This window comes from Oryzias latipes, chromosome 22, assembly GCF_002234675.1.
Source record: "Oryzias latipes chromosome 22, ASM223467v1".
NCBI lineage: Eukaryota > Metazoa > Chordata > Actinopteri > Beloniformes > Adrianichthyidae > Oryzias > Oryzias latipes.
Window position 1 is genome coordinate 6,049,769 of NC_019880.2, and position 27,242 is coordinate 6,077,010.

The following is a 27,242-nucleotide window of genomic DNA, read 5'->3' on the forward strand; positions in this document are numbered from 1 at the left end:
GATCTGTTTTCTGTGTATCTGGTTATTTAAAACACTAAACACAAGGCGTGTCATTTCAAAACACACAGGTGAATGTGCCACAAACGCTTACCCAGCTAAAAGACAGTCATTTCATCCGAAGGCTTGTAGAGATTTGAAATTTTATTTTTCATTCTAACAAATGTTTATGATCCACATTTAGAAATATCTATAAAATATTACAGTTTGTGGCCTTCAAATGGGCAATCTGCAAAACAATAAAAGTAATAAAAGTTCAACCAGCTTTTAAGTAGCAGACAAGTTATCCTAACAAATGCAAATACTGACAAAGCGACAACCTCTGAGATAACAAATGTAAAAGCAGAGATGTTAAAAAGTCACAATTTACAAGTTCAAGTCTCCAGAGAACATTAAAGATATGGACTCTGTTGTAACAAAATGTCACAATTGTTCTTTAAAACACTGATCCTCAAGTATGTGTTCCACTGATAAGACAACTTTATAAAAAATAAATAAAAAACACTCCATCAAACATTATGGTTTCCATTCAATTTTATTTTTTAAATAAAGCTTTATTGATTTTTTTTATTCTAATATTCTTCAGTTAAGTGCTATTTTTTTTCTGTTTTGTTTTGTATATTTTTAAATTGTATTTCCTTTTTTACCCTATAAATTTGATATAATTTTTGTTTTTTTATAACGAACCGCCCGTGCTCTTTCGTCACTTCTCAGCGACGCGCTGTGATTGGTCAGCACAGGCTGGATTCGAACCCCTCCCCCTCGCCCCCAGCCGTCGCTGCAGTTAACAAAGTTTGAGCCAGCAGCGGTCTGCGGCTCATTCCGCTTCAGCTCAGGTCAGTAAAGTTTTTCGTCTTCTACTTTTATCTTTTTAAACTTCTTCTCTTTGTTTAACACAGTTGTGTTTGTTTGTTTCAGACTCGACACAGGTTCTCCCGAAAAAAACATCCGAAATGAACCAGCTGAAGGAGCGCTTTACTGCTTTTCTTAACGAAAAGAACTTTGTCACAGATCAGTTAGCGACGTTGGAACAAAAAACCGGCGTGAAAAAGGAGTTTATCGTTTTGGGTAGGTTTTACTTTGTCTTATTTTTTTTCTTCTTGCCTCGATAGTTTAACTTAAACACACTCCGTGTTGACTTTACTCCTCGTGTGATGCTAGCTTCTCCTGTTGTGTCACCGTGTTGTGGTTACATCCCCGGCACTGACTCAGATCCTGTGTCACTGCCTCGGTTTACTGCCCTTTTCGGGCTCTCCGGGAGCCAAAGGGCAGCCAACTCGCACCCGCAGATTTTAGGAGTGTTTTTAAGTGTCGAAATATTGCTGGTAAAAGGTTTGCTTTTAATATCCGGAAACCAGCAGCAGCAGCTGGTCTGCAGGGGTATTTTTATCAGCCTTCACGTATCATTTGCATGGCAGAAATGAAAGGGGATCCTGGTCATCCTGCTAAAGCCTCTTCCGCCCTTAGTAGAGTTTGAGATAGCTGAGTTGAGTCAATTTGCACAGTGTAAGTCAATAGGTATCTGACACCTCAGGTGGGTTTGTTGTACTAGTACACAGATGCAGGTAATGTATATATGTGACCTACTTTCAAACCCTCTATCTGTACCCAGTGTTGATGAAAACAGATGCGTGGTAACAGAATACTGCATGTTCAGACAGCCAAGTGTCTCTGGTGATTATTTAATACTTGTTACTGCAGGAGTCTGCCAAAAAGTCATGTAAGGTCACCTTTGGTTTATGAAATAAACCTTTATAATTATTAGGGACCACTAGCCACGATTTTGTAAGGTCCAAAGATATAAGTTGGTGACAAATGATAGAGCATCTAATTCTGAAGATAGAAATACATTAAATAGCCAAGTTATTCATATTTAACGTCTTTGTTTTTTAGTGTTTTTAGAAGACAATGGGAAAACTTGGTAATCACAGGTATCAAGTTTTTTTTATACCACATCTTCCCTATCTGTGCTCTGAACACCATCACTTTGTCACAGGACATTATTCAAGTTTTTCTGCAATTTTTACATGCTTTAGGCCTGCCAAATGCAGTTTATTATTCTGTATTAAGGGCTTGAACCTGTGACTGCGCCTTACTGCATTCGTTTATATTGACATGTGAGACTCTGGTCTGCGACGGCGAATGTTGCGCGTTTCCTCAATGTTGAGGGACCGGTTTTGGGGACCTAATTACCTTTCACAACGCTGTGAAATCGATCCAAAACCATGAGAAAGCTGCACAAATGTCCACTAAGTCCACTGGACCTTGTTCCAAATGAAAATGAAAATCACAGTACAAGCTATCCCAGTGAGGACAGCAACGTATATATTAACGCTGTAAATTTTCCTATGCGGAAACAAAGTTCTTCAATGGTGAAGTGAACATGCGCAGTGACTCCCTTTAATACTCCCTTTGGACTCTATAATTATTATTATCTCTCTAGATATATTTTTATTTATTGTAAAAGTGAATTTTATTATGTGGTTTTAAGCACAAATAAGGTGTATTTCCTGCAGATCAGCAGAAATTCACCTCTGAGTTGTGAGTGGAGTGTTGGCGCAGAAGTAACCCTCGGCTGATGTCCTTTGTTTGCATTCTCTCCCGCTAGCTTACAGCCCCATAAAACCCCAAGCTAGCTTTACTGGTGCAACAAAACCTGCAAGCAATATCTGAGCTATCCAACGGTACGGTTTTTAGCAGATGGTAGCTCGGACGAGGAAAATGAAGACGTTAATAGATCTACTTGTCTGCAAGTCGATGCATCAGTTTGGCGCAGGAGCAGGAAGACTTTGACCCGCCCATTTCAGCTCAGGCAGGTTTTTATCTGCTCCTATAAAGAAATGCTCAGAAAACCAGTTTTAATATTAAATTCCTTTTATATATGCCCTCCATCACGAGAAATGCTGCAAGAACATGTTAAAAACACCAAAAACACAATTTTCATTGAAGAAGGTTTGATTTGAGAAGATGTTGGCCTTCGTTGAAATGTTTTTTAGCTATTTTATAAGATTCTATTTTTGTTTTCTACACAAAAAGAAAAACATCGCCTACCAGAAATGATTCTAGGTTATAGACATTTCCTGTTTTAGTGGTTTGTAGCAAAGTTTGCTCGTCTAGATGTGCACTTCAGATTATTGCCACAGAGCCACACTTATCAATAAGGATTGAATCATTCTTTGGAAACCGTTTTTTATACTCGTAATCAGCCAAACACCCAGAAGGTTGTTAGTCAACAGTTTGTTTTGCTGCACGAATCAAACTGGCTTTCAGGGGAATTTTCTCCAACTTTCAGTTCTTGTATGACTGAAACAGGCTGCAGGTTTGGAAGCATAAGTCTGTATGCTCCATGTGTGCCCCATGCGCGCTGATAAAGTGGCGTTACGTGCTTTTCCTTCTGCCGTGTACTTTGTGTTTCATCTGTGTTTGACAACGTTTCTAAATGAAACTTCTCAGGATTTCTTGCAAACTCCTGTGATCCTGAATCCGTCGGATGTGCAGACTGAAATTTCTTCAAAGTTTGTCATCTTTTAAGCTAATCTCACTGCAGCTAACAGAGAAAACCAGTCTTTATGTTCTTTGAAACGACCTTGTTTAGGTTAACTTCCTGTTCTGTGTAAAACTTTCAAAAATGTGCTTTGCTGTAGAACAGCTTCTGTTGGTACAGTGTCAGTTAATGCACTGGTGAACATTACCTCCACATTCATAGCCTACAGCGCTAGTTTGACTTGTTTACATTATATTCAACCAGTTCTTCTAGTTTGGTCAGAGTTTGTGAAGAGTGCAGGATATATTTTTGTGTGTTGTGGCGTGCAAACAGCTGCAACCTCCACTGATGCTACGTCTATGTGAAACGCTAAGAAAGCTAATGCCTTTAATGGTGTATACATTTATTATTCTAAAGAGGTTGGTGTGGCTTTTGGCTTTAGGCTTCACATCCATATGGTGGAGGATTAGACAGGTTTGACTTAGTTCAGTTCCCAACCTACCAAAAGAAAACCTTATCACTATTCATTAATTATTGAGGAAAAATAATCTGAAATGAAGAAAACTCTGAAGTCAGAACAGTCAGCACGACGGACAGTAGAAATCTCCAGGGAGCCACACCAGTGTGAAGCCTCCTTTGTATCCTGGCAACAGCTGAGCTTGCACGCAGCCCAGGAAGGCGGGCGCCGATCTCCTTTGACTGCGTGGACGGCCGCTCACAGCCAGCACTTCCTTGTTCCTCCTGGTCCGGTTAAGCAAATTATCAAAATTTTGTTAGGAAAGTCTGGAAAATATTTCTGCAGAAACGACCTCAGAGTTCCTCATTCCTTTAACTTTTCTGTCATCTTGCATCACAATTGAGGGAAGAAAAGAATCCCTTCTTCTTTCCTTCCTCTCATTTTTCTCTTGCCCAATGTCTCGGCTTCATCCTCTTCAGCTTGTTTGGTTTCATTCTGGCTCAAGAACAAACTCAATAAGGATTTCCAACTACGAAACAGTTTTATGTTATTGCAGTTATGAATATAAATAAATATTTCAAAAAGACAGTAATCTTGACTAAATTTAAAAAAGTTCTGTGGTATTTAAAATATACCTTGATACAAAATCTTAAAACGAGCTGAGTTTGAAAAGCTGCCACTAGAGCGGCGCTGTTGTGCAACACCAAGTGGGTAACATGGGATTTTGGCAACTTGAAAGTGAAGGAATCCAAATGAATGCACGCCATGTTTAATTCTGGATTTAAATATAAATCTTTAAAAGAGCTCTTAGATTTCACTTAAATGTCCGTTTATATTTTTCAGTTGTGTATTATGTCATTCTTTAGCACTGTTGCTTATTTGATTATTTCTGTAGCAAATATGCTAACTCAGATGTTGGAAACTATTGGACTCTTTTTGCTAAAGGGTCAGAATAAAAAAAAAAAAAAAGAAGAATCTAAATAGGAGACGGTCCCAATAAAAAAAACATTCTTATTAACTGTTAAACCAACAGCAATGTATTTATTGTCATTAAATGTACAGCTTTTGGAAAAACTTTCACATTCACATAAGAATCCGTCTGAATTTTTCATAAAATTTAAAAATGTGTCCTTTCCAAAAATCCAACTTCTTACCCTTCTCTGATTTAAAAAAAAAAATGTTCATTGTTATTTCTTATCCTCACAACCATCTGAAATGATATTTTGAACCACATACTGAGCTGAAACTGAGCTTGTGTAACTGGATCTCACCGCCTGGTTCTTCCTGCAGCGGCTTTCACATCCCCGCCTCCTCTAACCGTTGGTTTTGTTTTCCCTGCAGGTTTGTTTGGTTTTCTCGTTCTGTACCTGCTGTTTGGATACGGAGCCTCGTTACTCAGTAACCTGATTGGCTTCATTTATCCAGCTTATTTCTCGTGAGTAGGAGAACCTCCATACCTGTGCAGTCATTGATTTGAACATGAAGGTCATGCTCTGTTTTTGTGAAGGTCTAGTCTTGTGATGGCAGACGCCCACATTTCTCTATAATAGTCGGATCTTAATTCAGCATTATTGGTAACTTTCAGACAAGCAGAAATGTGGTGAAATAAATGTGGAAAGACTTTCACTGTAAATGTCAACCATGTGCTTCTGTTGTGGATTTCAAACTCTTCTTCCTCTTCCTCTTCTTCTTCTCAGCATCAAAGCCATTGAGAGCAAGAACAAGGAGGATGACACGCAGTGGCTGACCTACTGGGTTGTTTATGGACTCTTCACCGTTGTTGAGGCTTTCTCCGACATTTTTCTCTTCTGGTTGCCATTTTACTATGTTGGCAAGGTGTGTTAGTCCTTTAACTTTAACTGTTTCTGTTCAGTCCAAAAACGACACCTCTTAGGTTAATCCTGGACAGCAGCCTTTTCATGAGGGCTGTGGATCACAGATCGAACCACAATTCATACTATTTAATCTTAATATGTCTGGATGGTTGCTATATGCATGTCTTTTTACTGGATGAGGAACATTTAAAATGTCCTTAAACACAATCATTTATACTTTTATTTAGAAATCCACAAAATGTAATGGATAAAAACACAAAGATTTTGAGAGAAAGAAACATTTATCACTTTAAAAACTCACAGCAGTAAAGGAAACCTAAACATCACTGACGCTTTGCATCGTTTAACAACAAATCCAGAAAATGTTCTGCACAGATGTTTATTCTCAAAGATTTGTTGCTTCAGTTCCAGTAGATGAAGACAAGAAAACACAGAAACACCTATTGAATAACTAGAAAACCCTCTCACACTTGAATCCAAACTGACCCCAGTGCTTCCAACAGACAGCTTTTAGAAACAGACTTTATCTTTAGAAGAAATCAATCACAAGATTTTTGTCGTATTTTTAAAATCATATATTTTTAATTTGATTTTTTTTCAAACCTTTTATTATAATATAATATATATTGAAAACAAATAATTATTTAAAGAAAATATTTTAGTATTTTGAACTTCAGTCTCTTTCTTTTTTTTTTTTAATTTACAAAAGTACTCGATAGTTTTACTTTGAAAATGAGAAGTTTAACCGACGCTTTACTTTGAAGTTTGTTTACACCTGGTGACAGACGTGAATGCGGTTTTAGTTTTAAATCCAACATTCTGCATTTTAGAGCATTAATTGCACAGCCTACGGTGTATTTTTACTACACTCCATTAGATTTATAAAGATCTAACATCAGCAATCTCACACGTCATAAATATTCGTACTTAAATTTCGGGAACAGCTCACGAGTATCCCAGTATTCGGATACTCGTCACAGCCCCACATTTCATGCGCGGTCTGCTCTTCTGCGTTCTCTGCAGTGTCTGTTCTTGGTTTGGTGCATGGCTCCGGTGAAGTGGAACGGCTCCAACATGCTGTACAGTCGTGTGATTCTGCCATTTTTCTTGAAACATCAGACGGCCATGGACAACATGGCCACTGATCTGAAAGCTCGGACGAAGTCCCTCTGTGAGACCGTCACAAAAGAAGGTCAGTTACTGTCTGTAAGCATTCAGGTGGGCCTTCTAGACTGTGAATAAGTGCAACATTTGTTGTTTTATTGTGTTGACTCCACCAGCTGTTAGCAGCGCCCTCAACCATGACAAGGATGAGTGACGAGGACGGAACGGCCTGGTGTTTGTCTGAGTTTTTGTCCACTTCTTCTGTGACGGATGATTTACCGACCCCGAACTGAAGGATCAGCTCATGAAAAGATAAAAAAGGTTGTTTCTACAGCCGGCCTGAACTCCATCAGCGCAAAGACGACGACCCAGAAAAGGCTAACCTTTTTAGCCACACGCATTTACCCTTTGACAGTGTGAAAACAGAGTAAATAAAATGTTTGTAAAATAACAATGCAGTTGTTTCCTCAAACATTTTAGAGTAGATCTGGTGACTCATCATCTGTGTAACTGTAAAGATCTCAGGCTTTGTTTCTTATCAAAGCAGGAAACCCTACATGTTAATTCTTTGCTTTTATTGACTCTAAATTTAAATGTTATTTCTCTTAAGAGCCAAATGCTCGTTTGTGCCATCAAATGTTCAATCTGTCTTTGAGCCATTGTTGATTTTTAACTCTGGAAAATGTCTGTCTTCACTTTCTTAAGTTATTATCTATGAATAAAATTAAATCAATGAATTCAAACTTCTGTGTCACTGAATTTTCACACAACCACTATTGTTTTAGATCATGTGCGTATTTTATTATTTGGTTGAATGCTATAAAATATTCAACCCATTGTTTTCCTGTTTCACTTTCTTTATCATAGTATTTTCCGCCATTTTTTGCCACTGAACTCCTACAATTTTTCAGCCATGATCATTCAAATATTAATACTATATATTTTCAGCTTTCTTCAGCTATGACTTTTGGTCCTTCAAATCCTTGAACTTTTCAATATATGTCAGGATTTCCGGGATATGTTGGGGAGTCTTTGATGCCGGTTTAGCTCGTGCTGGTTTGCGGTGCCTTCCGTCCGTGAAACCAGGGTTCAACTCCGGGCTGCTCCCTGTTCCCTTCTCTACTTCTGTGCCGGTCCCAAGCCCGGTTGCTTTGAGAGGGTTGCGTCAGGAAGGGCATCCGGCGTAAAACATTGCCAAGTTCACCATGCGACTCGTTCGCTGTGGCGACCCCTGATGGGAAAAGCCGAAAGGGAAACATTGGGGAGTCTTTGATGCAGAGGCTTGCTAGTTCGATACACAGCGCTGGCGTTTGTCACAAAAATGATCTTTGTTGTTATTGTTCTGTTTTCCCTTTAACCCTTGTGCTATCTTAGATGACCCCACCCTTACATTGACGTGTTCTCCCTACCATGACAAAGGTGGATAAAGATGGAAAGATTTCATGTAATCCATGGACACCAGTGAAGATCACAAATCATTGAAGAAAAAAGGTTCAGAGCACATTCTAGTGGGTCTAGATGACCCGACTCTCAATGTTATAGTGCCTAGGATAGCACAAAGGTTATTAAAGTACACTTTATAATTTATTTATTTACTTGCCATTTATTACCCTTTAAATTTCATTTTCATTTAGCAATAGCATTCAACTCTGCATTTTCTTCTGGAAATGCAATTCCCTCTAAATATGCTGTTTTAAATTGGCTATATTAAAAACTTTTTTTCATAGAAGTCACTCTTTGTGGATCTTTTCAAAAAGTTGTCTTTCAAAAGGACATTTTTCATTTTTAGTTTGTTTTTAATTGTGGAAAAATCCTTTTTTTTTGCATGGAAAATGCAGGATTATATCTCCATTCTTACAAGTTGGCTCTGTCTTTTGATGTCATCCTGGAGCATGTTTGTGATCTTTCAGGGAGCCTAACCACCCAAGCATTAATTTTTGTTTGGTGCAGTTTTCATGCTTGAAGAGCTCTGAATAGAAGGCCCTTTATATTTGTGTGCCTGTTGTAATCCATGGAAATGTGGGTTGAGTAAGAGCAAGGTACGCAGATAAGCACACCCATGTAGCTTCTGTTAAGTAACACTGCATGATTTGCAAAAGTTATTGATCTAAGAAGTTCTCTGAAGTTCAGTTAAAAAAAAAGGGTTAGGGTTAGAGTTCTTTCCTTTTATAAAATAGTTTGTTTTTTATTTTTGTTTTTAGTTGAACTAGAACTATCGAATAATGGCTTTGTTTTAAGAATACTCAAAGGAACACGTTTTTGACACATTTTTAAAATATAATTTCTAGTGTTAAAGTTAACCGACTATTTAACCCTTGTGCTATCCTATGACCCCCCCCCCCCCCTTCCATTGACGTGTTCTCCCTACCATGACAAAGGTGGATGAAGGTGGAAAGATTTCATGTAATCCATGGACACCAGTGAAGACCAACCACAAATCATTGAAGAAAAAAGGTTCAGAGCACTGTCTAGTGGGTCTAGATGACCCAACTCCCAACGTTAAAGTGCCTAAGATAGCACAGGGGTTACAATCCTACTTTTTACATCAAGTATTTGATGTAAAAATCTTTCGATAAATTCTAAGCTTTTGTAATTGTACTAAAAGTGTAGAGTTTTGTGCTCGTTTAGTTAAACCATAGAGAACTAAAGTAGGCAATTGTTTCTTGCACTTCTCCGGTATACCGCCAGAGGGAGACAAACACAAGGAGCTGCACGTGATGAGATGGTGAGTCATTCCGGTGAAACCGTCACGTACAGAAAGCAAAGCTCAAAGAAAAGGCCTCGCCTGACTTCGTGCTCGATCTATATTCGCATCAAGAGATGGGATGTTTACATGTGTGATATAACGTGATTGACAAATGACTAAATGACTTGGATTTACGCATTGATTTGCTGCCACTCCCTGGTATATCAGTGTCTATTCGTCATTTAAAGCTATCTTTTATCTAATCTGATTTTTTAAAATCACGTTCAATCACGTGAAGGCCGACCCTTACCGCTTTCACGCATTTCCGGTAGTTTCTCCGGAGAGGATGGAGGAGCTGTCCGTGGTGCTGATCAGCCAACCACAGCAGCAGTGATTTCCATGGGCGGCTGCGTTTTCACTCAGCCTCATTCATGACCATATTGGTGCATTTAATTCCGTCCGGGCCTTGAAACGTCTTTTTGTATGTTTTTATTCCAGTCTGGTTTATTTTAAAAACACTTGGCATGAAACTGAAAATAAAATGAAAATGTATCTGTTTGGAAACTTTATTGTCAGCTCTAAAGAGACTGAATTTTTGTTTCAACTTAAACTAAAAAGATTCTTGGTTTACCTTTTTTTCCGCTCCTACCACTAACTGACAGAAAAATTAAGACAGGAGAGAGGGGAAAGCACCTCCCACGTCCTGTGAGAACGAGAGAGAGGCAGACACGGAGACTGCGGGCGTGTGTGTGCGCGCGCGCGTGTTTGAGAGAGATCTGGTGAGGTTGGAAACGGTCGGCATGAGCTTTACATGGATCGCGTAAAAATGCTATAAGACGCTTGTGGCGCTTTCCCGACACCCTTCGAGCCGAGGACGAGCCTGCAGCGGAGCAGTTCTTCACCAGCAGGTATGGAGATGCAGCTCGTGTCCGCATCCCGACGCGGAGAGAAGACGTTGGCATTGATCGGCGGCGCTGCCGCGTTAAGCCATCGTGTAGTACACGCAGGAGATGGGTGGTGGTGTTTCTGAATCCCCCACCCTTCATCCGTGTTTTTTAACCCTCCATGCCGGCTTCTTGATCACGACTCTCGGCTTCAATCTTACGCGCATTGAGGAGTGTCATGTATGCCCGCACAGCCATATTGGTGCGTGTCTGTGCTGGATCGGGGTGGGGTGGGGGGGCAGACATAAGAAGGTGTTTGGATTATCATATTGGTTTGAGGAGTAAAGGAGGAGGAGGGGTTGGGTTGGGGCGGGAGGGGGTTGCTGCGACTGCGAAATGATGCACCGCTGCGAGATGGCGATCCTCTGGTATTTATGAATGAACCGAGCAGAGTAGGGTGGTCTGTAATGGCGTAGCGCACCAATCTGCGGACCAACTCCGAGCCCTCTCCTTCCCACCGCTTCCTGACTACAGCCGCGGTTGATACGCACGTCAACATTGGACCATACACTATCAGTGACGCCAGCATGACGCATATAAACCCTATTTCTGTGGCAAATGTCATGGCTAATCCACCATCTGGATGCGTGTTTTCTCAGCTTCCTCCATATTGTGCAGGCAGCTAAATGTGTTTTCTTTTGGTGGGAGTGGAGGGACATGGAAGGAATATCATTGAGGTCCCATCTGCATGTGCGCGCATACATGCGTGACTCAACTTCCTGTAAGCACTGAGATAGACGGAGGAGAGAGATGCAAATCCCGTGAGTAAAGCGCAGGAGAGAAGAAGTGTATTAAAGCGAGCATGTGTTGGAGGATAAGTGGACGAATGGATGGTAGGATGGACGGATTGAGGGATGCGGGGATGCTGATGTACTCCAGTCTGTTGCATAAGAACTCTTTCTGAGGCAGGAGGAGGAAATCCATCCATACATATCAACACGCTGGAGGCGCTGCATGGAGGATGACATCAGAAAGATGCTGATTTTTGATTATGGATCGGAAGCATCCTTCAAAAGACACATTTAAAATTGAATTATTTTGCTAACAAAGAAAAATGAAGACATTAAAAGATTATGCTCTAAAAAAGCAACCGAAATATACATCTGTTTCCCTTATTTTCTGCAGTTTTTCTTTAAAAAAATCGCTACTTTTAGGGATTGGCAATCTGAATATGTTATCTTTATAAACCAGTACCTTGAAATGCTCTTTATTATCTAGAGGTGCCATTAATAGAACTTTTATGAGCGTTTTTTTAAATTAATTCTGCATCTTTGAATTCAGAATTGATTGTCTTTGAAAAAAACCTAAAAAGTTGTTTCTTTCCTAAACATGACAAAAATATTTTTTTTCGTATGATTTCTTCTTTCCTCTTAAAGTGTCCACTCTGATGATTTTTTTCCCCCTTTTTTGGTGTTTTTAACAAGTTCTTGAGGCATTTTTCTGATGATGAAGGACATATATAAAGAAAATCAAGATTCAAATTACATGTCTGAGTATTTCTTCATTTAAATGGTTGTGAATCAGGAGCCATCCATCCATCCATCTTCTGAACCCGTTCTTTACCTTACTGGGCCACAGGGCTGCTGGAGCCTGACCCTGCCACTGTTGGGCAAAGGCGGGGTTCACCCTGGACAGGTCGCCAGCCTGTCGCAGGGCTGAATCGCAGGAGCAGATGCAATAAATGCTGTTCGAAAGAGATTGTATTTGTGACATCGCAAATACAATGGGCGGTGCCTCAAACTCCACTTTGATGCATCCACTTGAATATGACCAGATCCACGTACGCCGTTGTTTTTCTCATCTGAGCTGGTACTTGACTCCATACTGAATGGCTGGATAGCTCCAATATTGCTCGCCATTTTTGTTGCGTAGCTAACATTAGGTTTGGGATGTGAGGGGCAGTAAGCTAGAGGGAGAGCATGTGAACAGAGAGCTCTCAGCAACTGGGAGGGGAAGGGGGGTCAGGGTTGCTCTGTGGCAGTGGTGCTGCCCACAACTCAACTGGGGAATATCTAATGAATCATTGCCACTGTGCAGAAACCATGCCCTAGGAAATGACAAGATTTTTTTAATATTTTGGCTAAAATGGCATTATCATAATTAAACGACCACTTTGAACGATTTTAAAATAGATCAAAGGATGATCAGAGTGTTTATTTAAAGGATGGACATCAATTTGTGCTTTTGCAGGGTTTAGATGAAAACATTTCTTCAGCCTTTAAAACAGATCTAGCAAAAAAACTATCTACAAGTGTCATTTTTATGTAATTGTTTATAAATATTAAACAAAAGTAACGAAAAAACAAGTCAGATCAGTTTTTCTGCTCATTCCTGTTTGCCACAATTCTTTGAGCTTCTTTTCTTTTTACAAATCAAGTGCACTTTGGTCGGTTCCTCTAGAATGTTTTTGCCCTTTTGACAACATTTTTGAAATGTTCATTGTGAAATTAAGAATAATTTTTGTCTACAAAACCAGGTTGGAACGTGACTTTACTGCAACTCATGTTGTGCAACCTTTTGTTGAGGATAAAAATGTTTTTCTCTGGTTATTGATTTTTTTATAGCAGTTGTTTCATGAGGAGAAAACTGAATGTAACCTTGTAGTCGTCCTACTCTCATAATTTATCTCTTGGGTTTGCCTTTAACAGATCAGTAGAGGCAATCCAAGGCTATAAAACCTGGTGTCATGGGGGACAGAATGTTGTCAAACTTTGCCTTTCAGTCTTTAATTGGTGCTTTGGTCACATTGAGGCTCTAGGAGCATCTAAAAATGGCTTCTTTGAAGGAAAAAAAAAATGAATGAAAAGAGTGGAGGTATACTTGCTCTGCTGCAAGTCCTGCCAACTGAATGTCATTACTGTTACTACAGGCCAGGTGTCTGGGAGTTTCTGAGACTGGCAGGCTGAGGGATTAGCAGGGTCATATGGAGAAAACAGACGGAGCAACGTGGGGATCCACAGGTCACACAAACACTTAGTGCAGAAACACATCTAAACCCTAACTACCGCTGCACAAAACCAGCAGGTGAAAGGTTATGATGTTTGAGTCTGTTTTTGGAAACAATCGGCCTACACGCCCATCAAAAACTCCTCACTTAAACGCTGCCTTTTCTTCATTGTTCGATTGAAATATATTGAAAAGAAAAGGTAAAAAGTCGACCTTAATCTGGAATATAAAAACACAGATTATTCTAAAAAAGAAATTGACTTTATTTGTTCATGTGTAAAGTTTCCCCCATGAAATTGCTTCTTTTTCTTCAACCTTTCATCTATTTAGAACGTTTCATGTTTCCTCAGCATGACTAATCTGGGCGCACTCATGCTGTGCTCCACTTTTGATGGACTTCTGCAGAACTTTCTGCTCAGTTAAACCTAAAACCCTCATAACTGCTGCCACAATTTTCTTTTCTACCACACGTTGCTGTGCATCAGCTCATGCTGAGTCAAAATGAAGGCTCCTCAGAGGACTTCAGGACTCTAGAGGTTGTACACAGACTGTTGACAGCATAAGTCTCAGGAATTAGGTCAACGCAGAGCAGGCCACAAGCAGAGAGAAGGTTAAGCTTGTTGATTAGCTACTAAGCCAAAACCACTATGCAAAAATACTGGAATGCAATCCTAAAAGCACTGATTGGAGGTTTTATTTCTTTATTTTCTGTTCACTTCCGACATCAAAAGTTGTTCCAATTTAGTGTGGCTCAAGTGTCTGACGTGCTTTGCTGAAAGGCCCACAGGGATGTAGAACATGAGTGCCCCCTGTCCACGGAGCCTTCTTCACCCCGCTTAGGGCAGCTGCTTCTTCAGGCTGAAGAAAATCCCTCCATTCAGCTTCACCTCCTTATTTCCTAATGTTAATCAATGGTAGAAATATTATTTTCCTTTCTCAAATCATTTTTGCATCTATGGATTATAAAGTATTTATCCTTTAATTTAAATATCTAAATAGAAAGTTGTTTCTATTTTAAACATAAAAAAATACATTATTTTTTACTTCTTCTTTGAAGACCTACTCTAATGAAAATGGTGTTTTTAAGATGTTCGTATGTCATTTTTCTCACGATAGAGGACATATATTAAGAAAATTAAGCTTAAAATGGCATTTCTGGTAATTTCTTAATACAAATTGTTGTATTTGAAAAAGCTCAGTCGTGACAGAAACTACAATCGGCAGACCACAAGCTCAATGCTCCATTCTGATACATCCACTTGTAGACGACTAGATCCATGTACGTCTTCGTTTTCTGCGTCTGAGCTGGAATCTGGTATCAAACTGTACGGCTGAATAGCTCTGATATTGCTCACCAATAATGTTATATTAGGGGTGTAAGGGGCTGTAAACTAGCGGGAGGGCAAGTAAACAGAGAGCTCTCAGCAATGTTGGGGAAGGGGGGGTGGGTTTGCTCTGTGCCAGTGGTCCCTCCCACAAATCAGATGTAACTTTCTAATGAACTACTGCATAAAAAAATGTCCTTAAAAGCAACACAGTTTTTTTGACTTTGGCTATAAACAGCATAATCCTAATGATGAGAAAACAGATCAAAAGACGATTGGAGTGGAACTTAAAGCATAAACAGCCATTTCACTTTTTGCAGTGTTTAGAGGGAAAGAATTCTGCAAAATTTGCAGCCTTTGAAACAGATTTAGTGGAAGAACCTTGCCACTATTTTTTTACCTGCAGTATTTTCCTAAGAAGAAGTGGGAAGATCTATTCGTATTTTGTGTATGAAGCTGTTTGGAAACAATTCCCACACCACAGTAACCTGCAGTATTTTTGGAATAACTTAAAATAAAATTGCTCCATATATAATTGGCCTTTATACATTTTTGGACATGCTATATAAGAGGTATTATTGTTGAGGGACTTTTATAAAATCGTTTTTACATTGACAAACTAACCTGGAATTCTAGACTGATGCATTTCCCAGCTGTGACAGGCGAGTGCACTGAAGCAGCAGTGAGAGTCCATCAAAACGTATAAACTGAAACTCCACCGTCTGCAAAAACCCAATGAAATTTCTAGAGTCAGTAAACTGACTTGCTAAAAACCCGTGATTCATTTCTGCGACGGAGCCCAAACACGTCAGGAGGCCTGAGCTGATGATGTGTGCGGGGAGAACAGAGGATCTTCTGCTTGACTGCACAGACGCAAACACGCAAGACACACACCGTCGCACACCTACCGGCGGTCTGACAGCTGAACAAACTTTGTGCGGGGTTCATCCAGCCGCACGCTTTCCTGCTCAAAAAGAGAGAAGAATACGTCAGGAAAAAAACCCTGGAGCTGTAATCTGTTGATCCTCTAAAACAGTCATCACCAAATAGCCGAGCATCCACAGGATTCCAGTATGAGCAGCCTGATTAAACCCCTTCTCAACAAGATACCACGGGATTGCTTTGTTGGTGTCTATTTAATCAGGCTTTTGATCTTTTGAATGGCATTGTGTTTGATGTTGATTAATGCGCTTCCTTTATGCTGCTAAGTAAGTGGCTCTCTTGAAGATAATTATGTGCATATTTTTGGTAAAGGTGACATTTCTTTGCAGGCTCAAAGATAGCTGGAGAAGGCTGCGTGCTTTTTTTCCTTTTCTTTTTTTGGTGGAAAAGTGAACGGGCCTGTTTCTGCCATAGCTGTCAGCTAACAGAGTGCTGCCACACTGCCAAAGATGCAGTTATGGGGTACCATTAAATCATTAAGCAACTGCAGGCCTCTCATTGGGAGCAAAACAAGGAGAGAGCTTTGCAGCAGAAAAGAGCTCTGCTAGTGCCAAAGGCTGGGCATCAAGGACAGTCGGCGAAGGAGTGGATGTACAGTATTTGTGTCAGTGTGAAGTTGCACCTGTGTGTGCGCTTGTACAGCTGCTGACAGAGAAATGGAGACACCTAATTTTAGCTGCGGTTGAAAGAAGGCCAGAGGAGAGCGCGGAGGGGAGGAGACGAGGTTTTGATGAGCAGGAGCTTAAATCCATGTCCAAAAGGATGAGGGTCTGGAGAGATGAGCCGCATCGATCAAAAGCACAGTGGCATGAGTCTATTGATCAAACAGTGAGGAAATCAAGGGAGTAAGAGTACCGGAGGCAGGAGGGAGAGGGGGGAGGGGGCAGCAGGGGGCAGCTCGAGGAACAGGCCAAAAACAAACTGAATTTTGGATGCAGAAGGAATGTGTGTGTCTGCATCAAAAGCATCCTCCACTCTGATGCTAAAACCTTTAACATTCTGGGTATTCGGACATTCAAAGAATCTGTGCACTTGATTAACAAAATTACAGAAGAAAATAAGTTATATCTAAACAGTTAAGTTATTTTCAGAGATGATTGGCTTTCAAGTTTAGATGCAACTTGATTTTCTGGTTGAGGGGGGTCAGATCTTTTTTTTTTTTGGCCACATGGGGGCACTATATTGATCTGCACTGCAGGCACAAAGAGTTGCATTATTGGCAATATCAGTTACAACAAAAATCAACAAATACACACTATTGATTGTTGTCAAATTTCCTTTTATGATTTTCTTTAATTCATGAAAATTAATTTTATGTTAAAAGAAGAGATCTCATATTTAAAAAAAACAAATGACTTTAGTCAAATCTAAAAATACGTCTGTCAGTGGGAAAGCTCAGAGCTGCAGGATGATGCAGGAGCTGCTCCTCACAGAAAGAAAGCACAAAGCTGTGAAACAAATGACAAAAGAGGCACTCAGGGTGGAGTGGTTAGCTTGACTCTCAATAACATCCCACTGCAGTTTTGAACAGAGATTACTTTAAAACCAAGCATTTGCTAAATATAGTTCTCAGCAACCAAAAAAAAGGATAGAGAAAGTCCACCAGATTTTGGCAGCAAGGAGCAGATAAGCACGGTTTCCTGTTTTTTCCTTTCAGACAAAGCAAATAAAAATGTTAAAAGTTCATCTGAAAGTGTGAACGTCCTGCATTTACAGAGGATCTCTGGAAGTGTTTCCTCTTTGCTTTGACGTCCTCGATTGATGTCACCTTGAACCTGATAAGTCAGTTATAAACTGCACAATCAATAGAAGGTTCCGCCACTGCAGGCATGACACAGCCTTCCTATTTCCATAAGACATTGATGACTATTTGCCATTTCATTTCTGCCGGACCCCTACATTAGCTTGGGACCTCAAAGCGAGGGGCAGACCAGAGCGGTTTAATGTGAAGGAAATGATGGAGATTCAGGCAGGAAAGCACTGCAGAGGCTCAGCTGCTCTCAAAACTCGCAGTAAACAATGCGTGAGACTGCTGTTCCGATGCATTCATGAGGTGCAGCAGGTTCATATTTACAGCACAGTCTGCTGCAGAACGCTGCAACCGCGATTTACAACAGAGTCGTAGTTCTCTGGTTTATGTGCAGTGAATTCACTCAGCGAGGTTTTTATAGGAAGCTGTTTGAGCCATGATGGTGCATTGATTATGTGTAACATAATCTGCATGGATGCGGAGCATGCAGCAGAATGTGACAGCTGGGTTTTAGTTTGCTGTCTTAAGTCTGTCTTTGGGGAATCCAGTGTTGACATTTACAAAACCCAACCAGCCACCTGTTCTCAGCTAAATTAAGATTTCAGGATGAGGAAATTTAGCAAAAAAAAAAAAAATGTTCTGCCTATTCTAAACATTTTTTTTGTTAACCCTTTAACAAATCCAACTAAGAAAAAATATATATGTTTTTGTTTTTGCTCATTGCCTTGGATAGAAAATACACACAATCAATGAATTTGAAAATATGCTGTCAATTGGTTGAGCAGGCAGTTAATGGGTGAAATTTCATTTGTATGTAATGTAAAACACAGAGCTTCATGTACATATTCTTCATTTAACCCCCTTCATATCGTATTCAAAACACAGTATTTAATCCAGGACTCCACTTTATGTAGCATCACCTGGAACAGAAAAAACACAATCTTTTATATATTTGGAAATAAATTCAAGCATGAAGGGGGTAACTACACAGCTCAGACAATCAAAATCCGCGCATTGATTTTGTTTTTATTCATGAGGTTGTGGTTGGAACGTTTGTATGCAGCACGCAGGAGCATTTATGTGAACACAGTGTTCATCTCTCCTAGCATTTGCTGCACTTCCTGCATATAATAAAAGACAATGGTTTGAAGTAAAAACAATTACGGGGTAACTTTATAAAACCAAAAAAATCCTGATCAGATCTGAGCTCACCAGCGTCAAATCACTGAAACACACACATCAACCTCTGCTTTAGTTTTTTCACTTGTATTAAAAGTGATCCTCTTGTTAAATATAAACAACAGTTTACAATTGTGTAAACTAAAAAACAATTAAAGACTGTAGTGAATAATGGAAATGTGTATATATTAATAAATAAGTCTGTTTAACCTTTCAAGACCCACTTCAATGAAAAGTGTGTTTTTGGTGTTTTTAACATGCTCTTATCGCATGGAGGACATATATAAACAACTCAGGGGTGAATTATAAATTCATTGAAACTACCCCAGCAACTGTGTCCTAAAAAACGATGCAAGTTTTAACATCTTGGGTGAAAACGGCATAATGCTAATTGAAAAACCACTGGGATTGATTGGAGTGGGACTTTAACTTCTGGATTGGACCCAACAGCTGACAAACCTCATGAAGTAATATGAATTGTTTGACTGGCATGCGTACATGTATTCGTTTGGTAGATGCTTGGACCCTAAATAACGTACAAAAAGGTGCATAATGAAAAAAACAGGTTTAAAGTTGAGCATTTTGTAAAGAAATGTCTCAGCTCCAAGAAATTTGTAACATCTTTATATCTTTTTTCTAATATTTTAATTTTAAGCTTACTGTTTCATTGATTTAATTGTGTATTATAGAAGAAACAACATTAAGAATTTAATTTTTTTATTCTATTTTGGTAGCCAAATAGAAATGATTATTTTTATAAAAATGCGTATAGGATAGATTGATTCATGATAATTGTTTAAAATTCAGTCCTCTCTAAATGGATCTCTTTCTCTTTCTTTTTCTGACCACTTCCTCCCTTCATCCTGCCTTTAGGTCTTATACTTTCTTGAGCCTGAGAGCGCAGAATGCCGGAGCAGAGCAACGACTACCGCGTGGTGGTGTTCGGGGCGGGAGGAGTGGGGAAGAGCTCCCTGGTTCTGCGCTTCGTGAAGGGCACATTCAGGGACACCTACATCCCCACCGTGGAGGACACCTATCGCCAGGTGATCAGCTGCGATAAGAGCGTGTGCACCCTCCAGATCACCGACACAACTGGCAGCCACCAGTTTCCAGCCATGCAGCGCCTCTCCATCTCCAAAGGCCACGCCTTCATCCTGGTCTACTCCATCACAAGCAAGCAGTCCTTGGAGGAGCTCAAACCAATTTATCAACAGGTGGGAACGCCTTTCACAAAAAGAAGAAAGCTGATTAACATCAACTGTATGGAAGTTTAATCCTAAAACTTTTTGGAATTTTTATTTTAGGAATTCCATGACACAGATTACTTCATAAAAGATCTGTACATTGAAGAAAATGTCGGCATGACTCTATAAAAAGTGTTTTTTTGTAAATCCCACACCCTACATGAGAATAAGTTATTAAAAGTAATTTACAGTCATAAAAATGTGACATTTTGATTTTTTTAAACCCTTCTGTCAATAAAATATAAAAAAACACAGCTCATACTAAATCTCTTTTACTGATGTGAAGCTGGACAAGATGATTTATGAAAAAAATCTTTATAACTTGTATTGTAAGGATGAAATGTAGCAGTGATCCACAGTTTGGCAAAGTGTAATTTTGAAGTCAAATTCAACTTTATATAGCACTTTTTCCATAGCAAAGGGCTTTATAAGTGTATATGCAGGTCCTTTCTAACTGACCAATCTAAAGCTGGTGCAGGCGGGTCAAAACAGATTCAGATGCGTATTTTGCGTCAAAAATCATGATGACATGTGAAGGGAAAGCATGGGAGTTTTATAAACATGTTTGCACGAACAGAAATTGATTTCAAATTACTTTAAAAATAAACTCATAAAAATAAATTGTAATGTTAGTTTTAATATTTAAAAAGCGTTTTCAAAATGCTGAAACACATTTTTTATTTAACTAACTTAGAAACAAGAATTTGAATTCCTTTAAAGGATGGGGTTTAAAAAACAATGTTAATTTTGAATTTTGTGTGTTTCGAATTTAATTATTCTATGAACCCGTTTTTAGTAGTTTGGGGCCTTTTTAAAGTTTTTATTTATTTATTTATTGATTTTAACCAAATTCATATATGGCTGTAGTAATTTGCTTTTAACACAGATTTTTGTGGCTTGATACTCATCTTTTTCTTCTTCTCCTTTTTTTTTTATACATTTTTGTGCATATTACACAATAATTCCAAAATACCCTAAAACTGTTCAAAAACCTAAAGTCCGAGTGGTAAACGTAATTGTTTACAGCAAAAAAAAATCACAAAATGGAGATCAAACTGTTTTATGTTTTATAACTTAAATTGTTTTGATAAAATAAAAATGTATAAATTCAAAAATAAAGCAATGTAATTTGAAAAACTTTTTTTTTTTTTTAAAACAGGCAAAACTCCACATAACTTTATAAAATGTTCAAGCATTTATCCTAACGGGTAACACATTTATTTTTGTTATGTTTGTTTTATACCTTAATTTTTTTTTTTAAACTTTCACATTCAATTTAAAACTATAATAATGGCGGGTCAGAGTCATAAATCCTCGTTAACAACAGATGGGATTAGCAAACACACTGGTGACTTCAGAGATTATTAAGGGTTAATCAAGAAAATGGAAGATTAATTTGGCTAATTTTTATATCAAATAACATGTATTTTCCAGTTGGATGTAAAAAATGCTGAGTGAATGTCATATTTTTTTTTTTTCTGTGGATAAACTTGTGAAGTGAAGTCATTATGATGGACATAAGATATAAATATTTGTCATTTTGCAAGGTCAATGTGGAAAAAAGCCAGAGCACAAGTTGCAATAAGTAAAATAAAAAATAAAAATTTTGTTTAATTTTTTTTTTTTGGTTTTACACAGGTAAACACAGCCATAAAACTCCCTAAACTATGTCCTTAGAGCAGTTTAGAATACATGACCTTTTAGAAAACACAGATGGTCAGCTTTCTCTGCTTTCCTTTGTAGGTTCTGGCCATAAAAGGCAACGTTGAGGCGATTCCTATAATGCTTGTGGGAAACAAGAGTGACGAGACCCAAAGAGAGGTGGAGACCAAGGACGGGGAGGCTCAGGCCAACCAGTGGAAGTGCGCCTTTATGGAGACATCAGCCAAAACCAATCACAACGTCACCGAGCTCTTCCAGGAGCTCCTCAACCTGGACAAGAAGAGGAACATGAGCCTCAACATTGACGGTAAACGTTCCGGAAAGCAATCCCGCGCAGAGAGACTGAAGGGCAAATGCAGCCTGATGTGAATCCAGAAGAGGAGGATGGAAGGAGGTCAGGGCTGTGGAGAGGGGGTTGGGAGGGGGGGGGGCGGTGCATCAGAGGCAACGTGGCAGAAAGATTAAAAAAGAAGTTCCCCAAATGTATCATCAAAAAAAAATGTCTGGACAACACCAGGAATCTCAACTTTTGGATCCTTCTCTGTTGGTTCTTTCACGACTGCAGCGCATGAACAGGCTGGAGCATATATGTTTGCTTAATCCACAGGTGGCTGAGCGGACCGGTGGTTAAAGGCTGCCAGAATATCCGAAATTACATCAACAACAACAAAAAAGGAGGATCTGGATGTTTGAATCGTTCAAGTGCTCTAAACCATCTCTTGGTAGCCCGGCCATCCGCTTTAACCTGAACTCTCCTTCATCATCCCGTCACCTCCATCTTCTGCTTTCCTACCATAGATGACAGTTACGTAGATGTAAAGTTGAAAATCCCAGCTAAATCCACTCACTTCTCGCACCCTGGTGTGTCTGTCACTCTAGTGAGCTTCAAACCTTTAAGACTGCATGGACGGCACTCAACAAATCCCACGACCTATCGACCTACAACAGAAGATTCAGCTGTATATAAACCCTGTTCACGATATTTTCATCTATCCAACTCCAAAACGGACAGTTGACGCTAGAGTACAAATTCACCCACATTCCCGAGCCCATCATTCCAAGATTAAAACCTTCTGTACATCCATCCCACTGTCATGATGAGAAAAACTGCTCACTGAAGCCTCCAGATGTTCTCATCTGGTGGGAGGAGGCATCCAGCGGCAGGGTATGCACACACTGATATGACGCAACAATCCTTTTAAAACTCTGGTGGAGCGGGGAGTAACTCTGAACAGAGGGAAGCTGGACTCTCATCAAAACAGAAGAAGCAAATCTGCCTTGTCAAAAAGGATGACACGTTTGGATTATCGTTGCCAATCTGGTAAAATAAAAGGGAACTGGGACATTCTTCTGAGGTTGAGAACTTGTTTTGGAGGTTTCTCTTTATGCCTTTTTTGTTATTTTTTTATTTTATTTCATTTTGTATTTTTGTTTGAAGATGCTCTTTAATTTTATGTGTTAGAAAAAAAAATCAATGAAAAAGCACACACAAGGAAGAAAATAATCTCCAAGTAAACCTGCTATATACAGATTATTCATCAAACTGGTAATTCTCTTTTCTCTTCGGTTGGATTAGTTGCATATCCTCTTGTATTCTCAGCCACCCATTAGTGAACAGAAAACAAAGACATGCACAGGAAGCATGCACCTAAATGCATCCATGCAAACATAGTTACTGTTGACTGACTGCATGAAGACAAACAGGGCTCACTCAACTGAAATGCCCTCACATTGCACTTTATATCATACTTATAGACATACTTTTCATTTTCTACATTTATGAAGAGAGAACGTTTCCATTTTTAGCCACCAAAAAGTTCTAGGGTGCAGAAAACACCCTCTTCCCACCAAATTACACACAAGACAGCCAGAAGCACAACTTTTTAACACACATCCTTCATTTATGTGCAAGCTTTTTGCTATCTTTTTTTTTTGGTTGTCTTTTCCGTCCAGTTTCCGCCCAGTTTTGAGCTCAGTCTCTACAGTTTGTAGTTTTAGTGTTTTAGGGAGGGGTCTGGTCCACAGCACAATGAAGGTGCGGCTCTGCTGAACAACAGGGTATGATGGCGGTGAGACCGGTTGCATGGCAAGCGGAGGAGGTTCAGATTATTTGCCCACTTTTCTACATTTCTCAGGCGGTTTTAATAACAACTTGTGTGGAGGATAATCTGCTTCAGTACTGTTAAACCCAAAGACACAGATGACAGCCCCCTTTCACTGCATATCCACCCCAAAAAACAAAAAGAATCAGGAAAAGCACAGGAACTGCTCTCGTCTTATGTGTTCGGCAACACCGACAGCTGGTGACTTTCGGGTGACATTTTACTTGAAAATTTGCTTATTAATAAGGTTTGCCTCATTTAAGTTAAAATTACTCACCTGCATCCGTCGCAGATCTTCAATAAACAACTCCAGAGGTGTAATTATTGTAAAAATAAGAATACGGTACTTGAATAAAATGTCCTAAAGAGCTTCAAGTAAGATGTTACCCATGTCTAGAGAGAGCTGCCTCTGCTGTCTTTCTAGGGAAAAAGTAACTAGAAACTTCCACCACAAACCTGTACCAGTTTAGCTTTAGTGTTGCTTTGTACTGTAAAGTAACATTTCAGTTTGAACTCATCCACTCCTATGATCCAGTTATTGCATAATAGACACAAAATGTGAATATGTATCTAAAGGTTTCACTCCATGGGTGTTTTTTTTATGTTTGTTTGTTACTGAATGAATCTGTTGTTATTGCTGTGTTGTACTTTGCACTAATGTGAGGTCCTGTTGAATCCTGAGATTTGCATCGTAAACGTACCCTTTATCTTTTAGATGCCAGGGATGCACTCTCAAATACATTTTTAGAGGGTGTCAAATACAGATATGACTTATTTATAAATGTTTTAGCTAGTTTCATTCAGACAGGAAGGCGACAAACTTAACTCCATCTGATTTGGGAAATATTTAGGTGCGGGAATCTGTGATGGTTTTCTGGCCCGGTCTGATCTAATGTGCTGCTGATGGTGGATGCAGTGCTCACTGCATATTTATATATATCAGCCTGACACGTCTGGTTGCTTCACGCAGATCCCAGTTTGCTTGCGTATCTTTGTGCAATCTGGTGTTTTGCTGACGTTAGCAGGAGGCTGTCATTGTCCATGTCCCTGCATGGAATACGATACAGCACGAGGAAAAAAAAACAATGGAGCAGCAGGCGGGAGCAGCAGGAGGGGAGCTGGACTATCAAAGGAGCTTGTGTGAAGATGTACAGTTTGAGCGTGCCGGCTGTGGCAGACTGGCTTGAATGTAAGGAGATGACGCGCATGCAGAGGGTCTTTGTTGACTTTGAGGTCTGTGTGAGTCAAATGTTTGCAGGAATTGGGACAAACACCTCTGCCCCCCACCCCCCACCCCCCCTTGTGGCTTGTCTCATCTATCAATGAATCATATTCACCTTGCTGTCTTTGCGTGCCTTTGAGAAGCTCCACGCATGTACGCTCAGCCACGTCTGTAATCTCTGTGGCCTGCAGAACGTTAACCATACTTTTCTGCGTTTTCTCCTCACTCATGCAGTCCTGGTCAGAATTATCCACAAATTCAGAAATAAATCCAAATATTCAGAACAAGCAAGACAGGTTAATATCTCTAAAAAGATCATTTAAAATTAGGGTAGTTTTCATTCTTAATTTAAAGTCTAGCTTAATTCTAGAGATATTTGTGTATGTGTAAGTGATTTACAAAAATGCATGACCTGTTTGCAAAAAAAGTTAAATTCCAGTTTTGAATTTAAGTCCTTCTAGGGACTTTAACATTTGGATTGTCTGGTTTCTGTTCCATTGTATGGGGAATATCCCAAATTTCCCATCTTTCTTTGAGCTTGATCAGGTCATTCTGTTACATAAGTTGCTGATTTAGGGGCTGCACCAACAATCAATCGGCAAACAAGATTAAAAAAAAGAATGAAGCAGACATCCAGCTATAGCCCTGATAAGTTTGTTCACCTGTTTTTACAGACAAGGCATTTTCTGACTTGTGTGATTTGCTAAACGTGTGCATTCACTGCACTCAAGAGTTTAGTTCAGCTGCGGGAGAACCCAGACCTTCCTTTTTCAGAGGGAGCAGAGTTTGCTGGTTTAATCGGAGTGGTACGGAATTATACAAATTCACTTCTCCCTTCTCCCTTTTAAGCAGTTAATCAAAAATATAGACATGATTGCTTGAAATAAACCAGTAAACCAAACTCCAATGTACAGAGCTTTGAAACAAATTCTGGTTTGGACCAAACGCTGATTCTTAGATGCTCGTTGTGTTTACAGGAAGGAAGCCTGAAGCAATAAAATTTTACGTCCGCTGGATTAGTGTAAAAACGCACTCTAAAAGAATTCTCAATCGAAATTAAAGCATGGCATAGGTTGTTTCATAATATGGGGCAGATCTTGCTGGAGAGAGCTTACCTGTCTGAAGATTTTTATATAAACCAGACATGCCATAAATTGTGTCATTGATGATTTAATGTAAGTTAAAATCCAAAAAGTTTGCCCAAATCTATTTTTACTAACAAAATATTAGTAAAGAGTGCCACTAATTGCATGGAATTATATTTTCTGTTTGTATTTATTCCACTGACACAGTTCTTTTTTGTTTTTAATGTCAAATAAAAGGACGGATTTGATCATCTGGATTTATTTGCATTCATTTCTGAAGTCACATACATTTTTCCATTTACTGTTTATAATTCTGACCAAGATTTTTGAAGAAAAACGTCTGCGCGGATACCCGTACACAAACCTTGATTTGAAATCTATCATCATCAGAGAAATTCATTTCTATTTTATGTTTCTCTGCTCTGTGCTGTTGAACCTTCACATCTGTCAGCATGAACTGTTCTCTAAACAGCTCATCAAGTTCTTGTTCTTATTCAATCAGAAATCATAATGTGTTTGTTAGTGAAGAGACTAAACAGGCCAGCTGATTGTAGATAGATGTAAATATTGTCTAAAGGGTTTACTATATCAGTGATATCAGAGGAGAGGGTTCACTTTGAATTATTCTGCAAAAATCATTTACTTGTGCATCAAATTACAAGGTGGCAAAAAACATTTTTTGTTGTAAATTTTTTCAAAAGTTATACAGCGATTACTCCCCCTGCTTTATTATTGTTTGACATGAGACAAGAAAATGTATGGAGACCTAAAATGTTTAACTGGAGATTCCCCAAACAAACTTTTTAAAAATATATAATCATTCACATTTTGTAGAGAGATTTTCAAGCCAACCATTTGGAACAAATTTAGCTAAAACATGTCTTCAATGTATTTAATTTTATGTATGTTATGATACGGCTTAATATATCCAAATATTTTCTTTTCACAATAAACATTTCAGGCCTCCTATAGACTTTCTCATTTAGTGGGACAATAAAAGTATTACCTCAGATTTGTACTCATCAATCAAGTCACAGGGTGTCACTGATACTGAGATGCCACAGTTTCATATTTGTTCTTTCCCAGCAGGAAGTCCAAACCAAGCTAAATGGCGCAAAGAGTGTTAGTAGAATGGTAAACACACTAGAAAAGGTTGCATTTTCACCTTCATCACTCTTGTTTCTGCCAACAGTTGCCAGGTTTCAGTCCAGATCTGTCACACTTCCTGTGAGAGAATCGGAAAGAGATCAGGATGAAAACAGACGACTGAAAACCACC

The 27,242-nt window shown here is 39.2% G+C and overlaps 2 protein-coding genes across 3 annotated transcripts; both read left to right on the forward strand.

Moving 5' to 3' along the window:
• Positions 1-700: 700 nt before the first annotated feature.
• Positions 701-7,606, forward strand: LOC101170803 (receptor expression-enhancing protein 5). The gene is made up of 6 exons (XM_004082179.4): positions 701-833; positions 916-1,065; positions 5,280-5,373; positions 5,636-5,774; positions 6,797-6,965; positions 7,054-7,606. Exons 2-6 carry the CDS (start codon positions 951-953, stop codon positions 7,089-7,091), a joined length of 555 nt encoding a protein of 184 aa, XP_004082227.1. The 5' UTR covers positions 701-833; positions 916-950; the 3' UTR covers positions 7,092-7,606.
• A 2,668-nt stretch (positions 7,607-10,274) lies between these two features.
• LOC101171042 (GTP-binding protein Di-Ras1) lies at positions 10,275-26,212 on the forward strand. Of its 2 annotated transcripts, none has more exons than XM_004082180.4 (3): positions 10,275-10,471; positions 19,523-19,863; positions 21,637-26,212. In XM_004082180.4, the coding sequence occupies exons 2-3, from the start codon at positions 19,555-19,557 to the stop codon at positions 21,922-21,924; spliced, it is 597 nt and encodes a 198-aa protein (XP_004082228.1). In that variant the 5' UTR covers positions 10,275-10,471; positions 19,523-19,554; the 3' UTR covers positions 21,925-26,212. The 2 variants fall into 2 exon arrangements, with proteins under 2 accessions (XP_004082228.1, XP_020569121.1); XM_020713462.2 differs by lacking the exon at positions 10,275-10,471 and adding an exon at positions 11,054-11,268.
• Positions 26,213-27,242: the final 1,030 nt, after the last annotated feature.

What these genes read in the sequence shown, in the direction of transcription:
- LOC101170803 (XM_004082179.4), top strand. Translation starts at nt 951, where the DNA reads ATGAACCAGCTGAAGGAGCGCTTTACTGCTTTTCTTAACGAAAAGAAC. An exon ending in AAAGGAGTTTATCGTTTTGG is followed by an intron (nt 1,066 to 5,279) that starts GTAGGTTTTACT and finishes TTTTCCCTGCAG; the next exon opens with GTTTGTTTGGTTTTCTCGTT. An exon ending in TGAGACCGTCACAAAAGAAG is followed by an intron (nt 6,966 to 7,053) that starts GTCAGTTACTGT and finishes TGACTCCACCAG; the next exon opens with CTGTTAGCAGCGCCCTCAAC.
- LOC101171042 (XM_004082180.4), top strand. Translation starts at nt 19,555, where the DNA reads ATGCCGGAGCAGAGCAACGACTACCGCGTGGTGGTGTTCGGGGCGGGA. An exon ending in TCAAACCAATTTATCAACAG is followed by an intron (nt 19,864 to 21,636) that starts GTGGGAACGCCT and finishes TTTCCTTTGTAG; the next exon opens with GTTCTGGCCATAAAAGGCAA.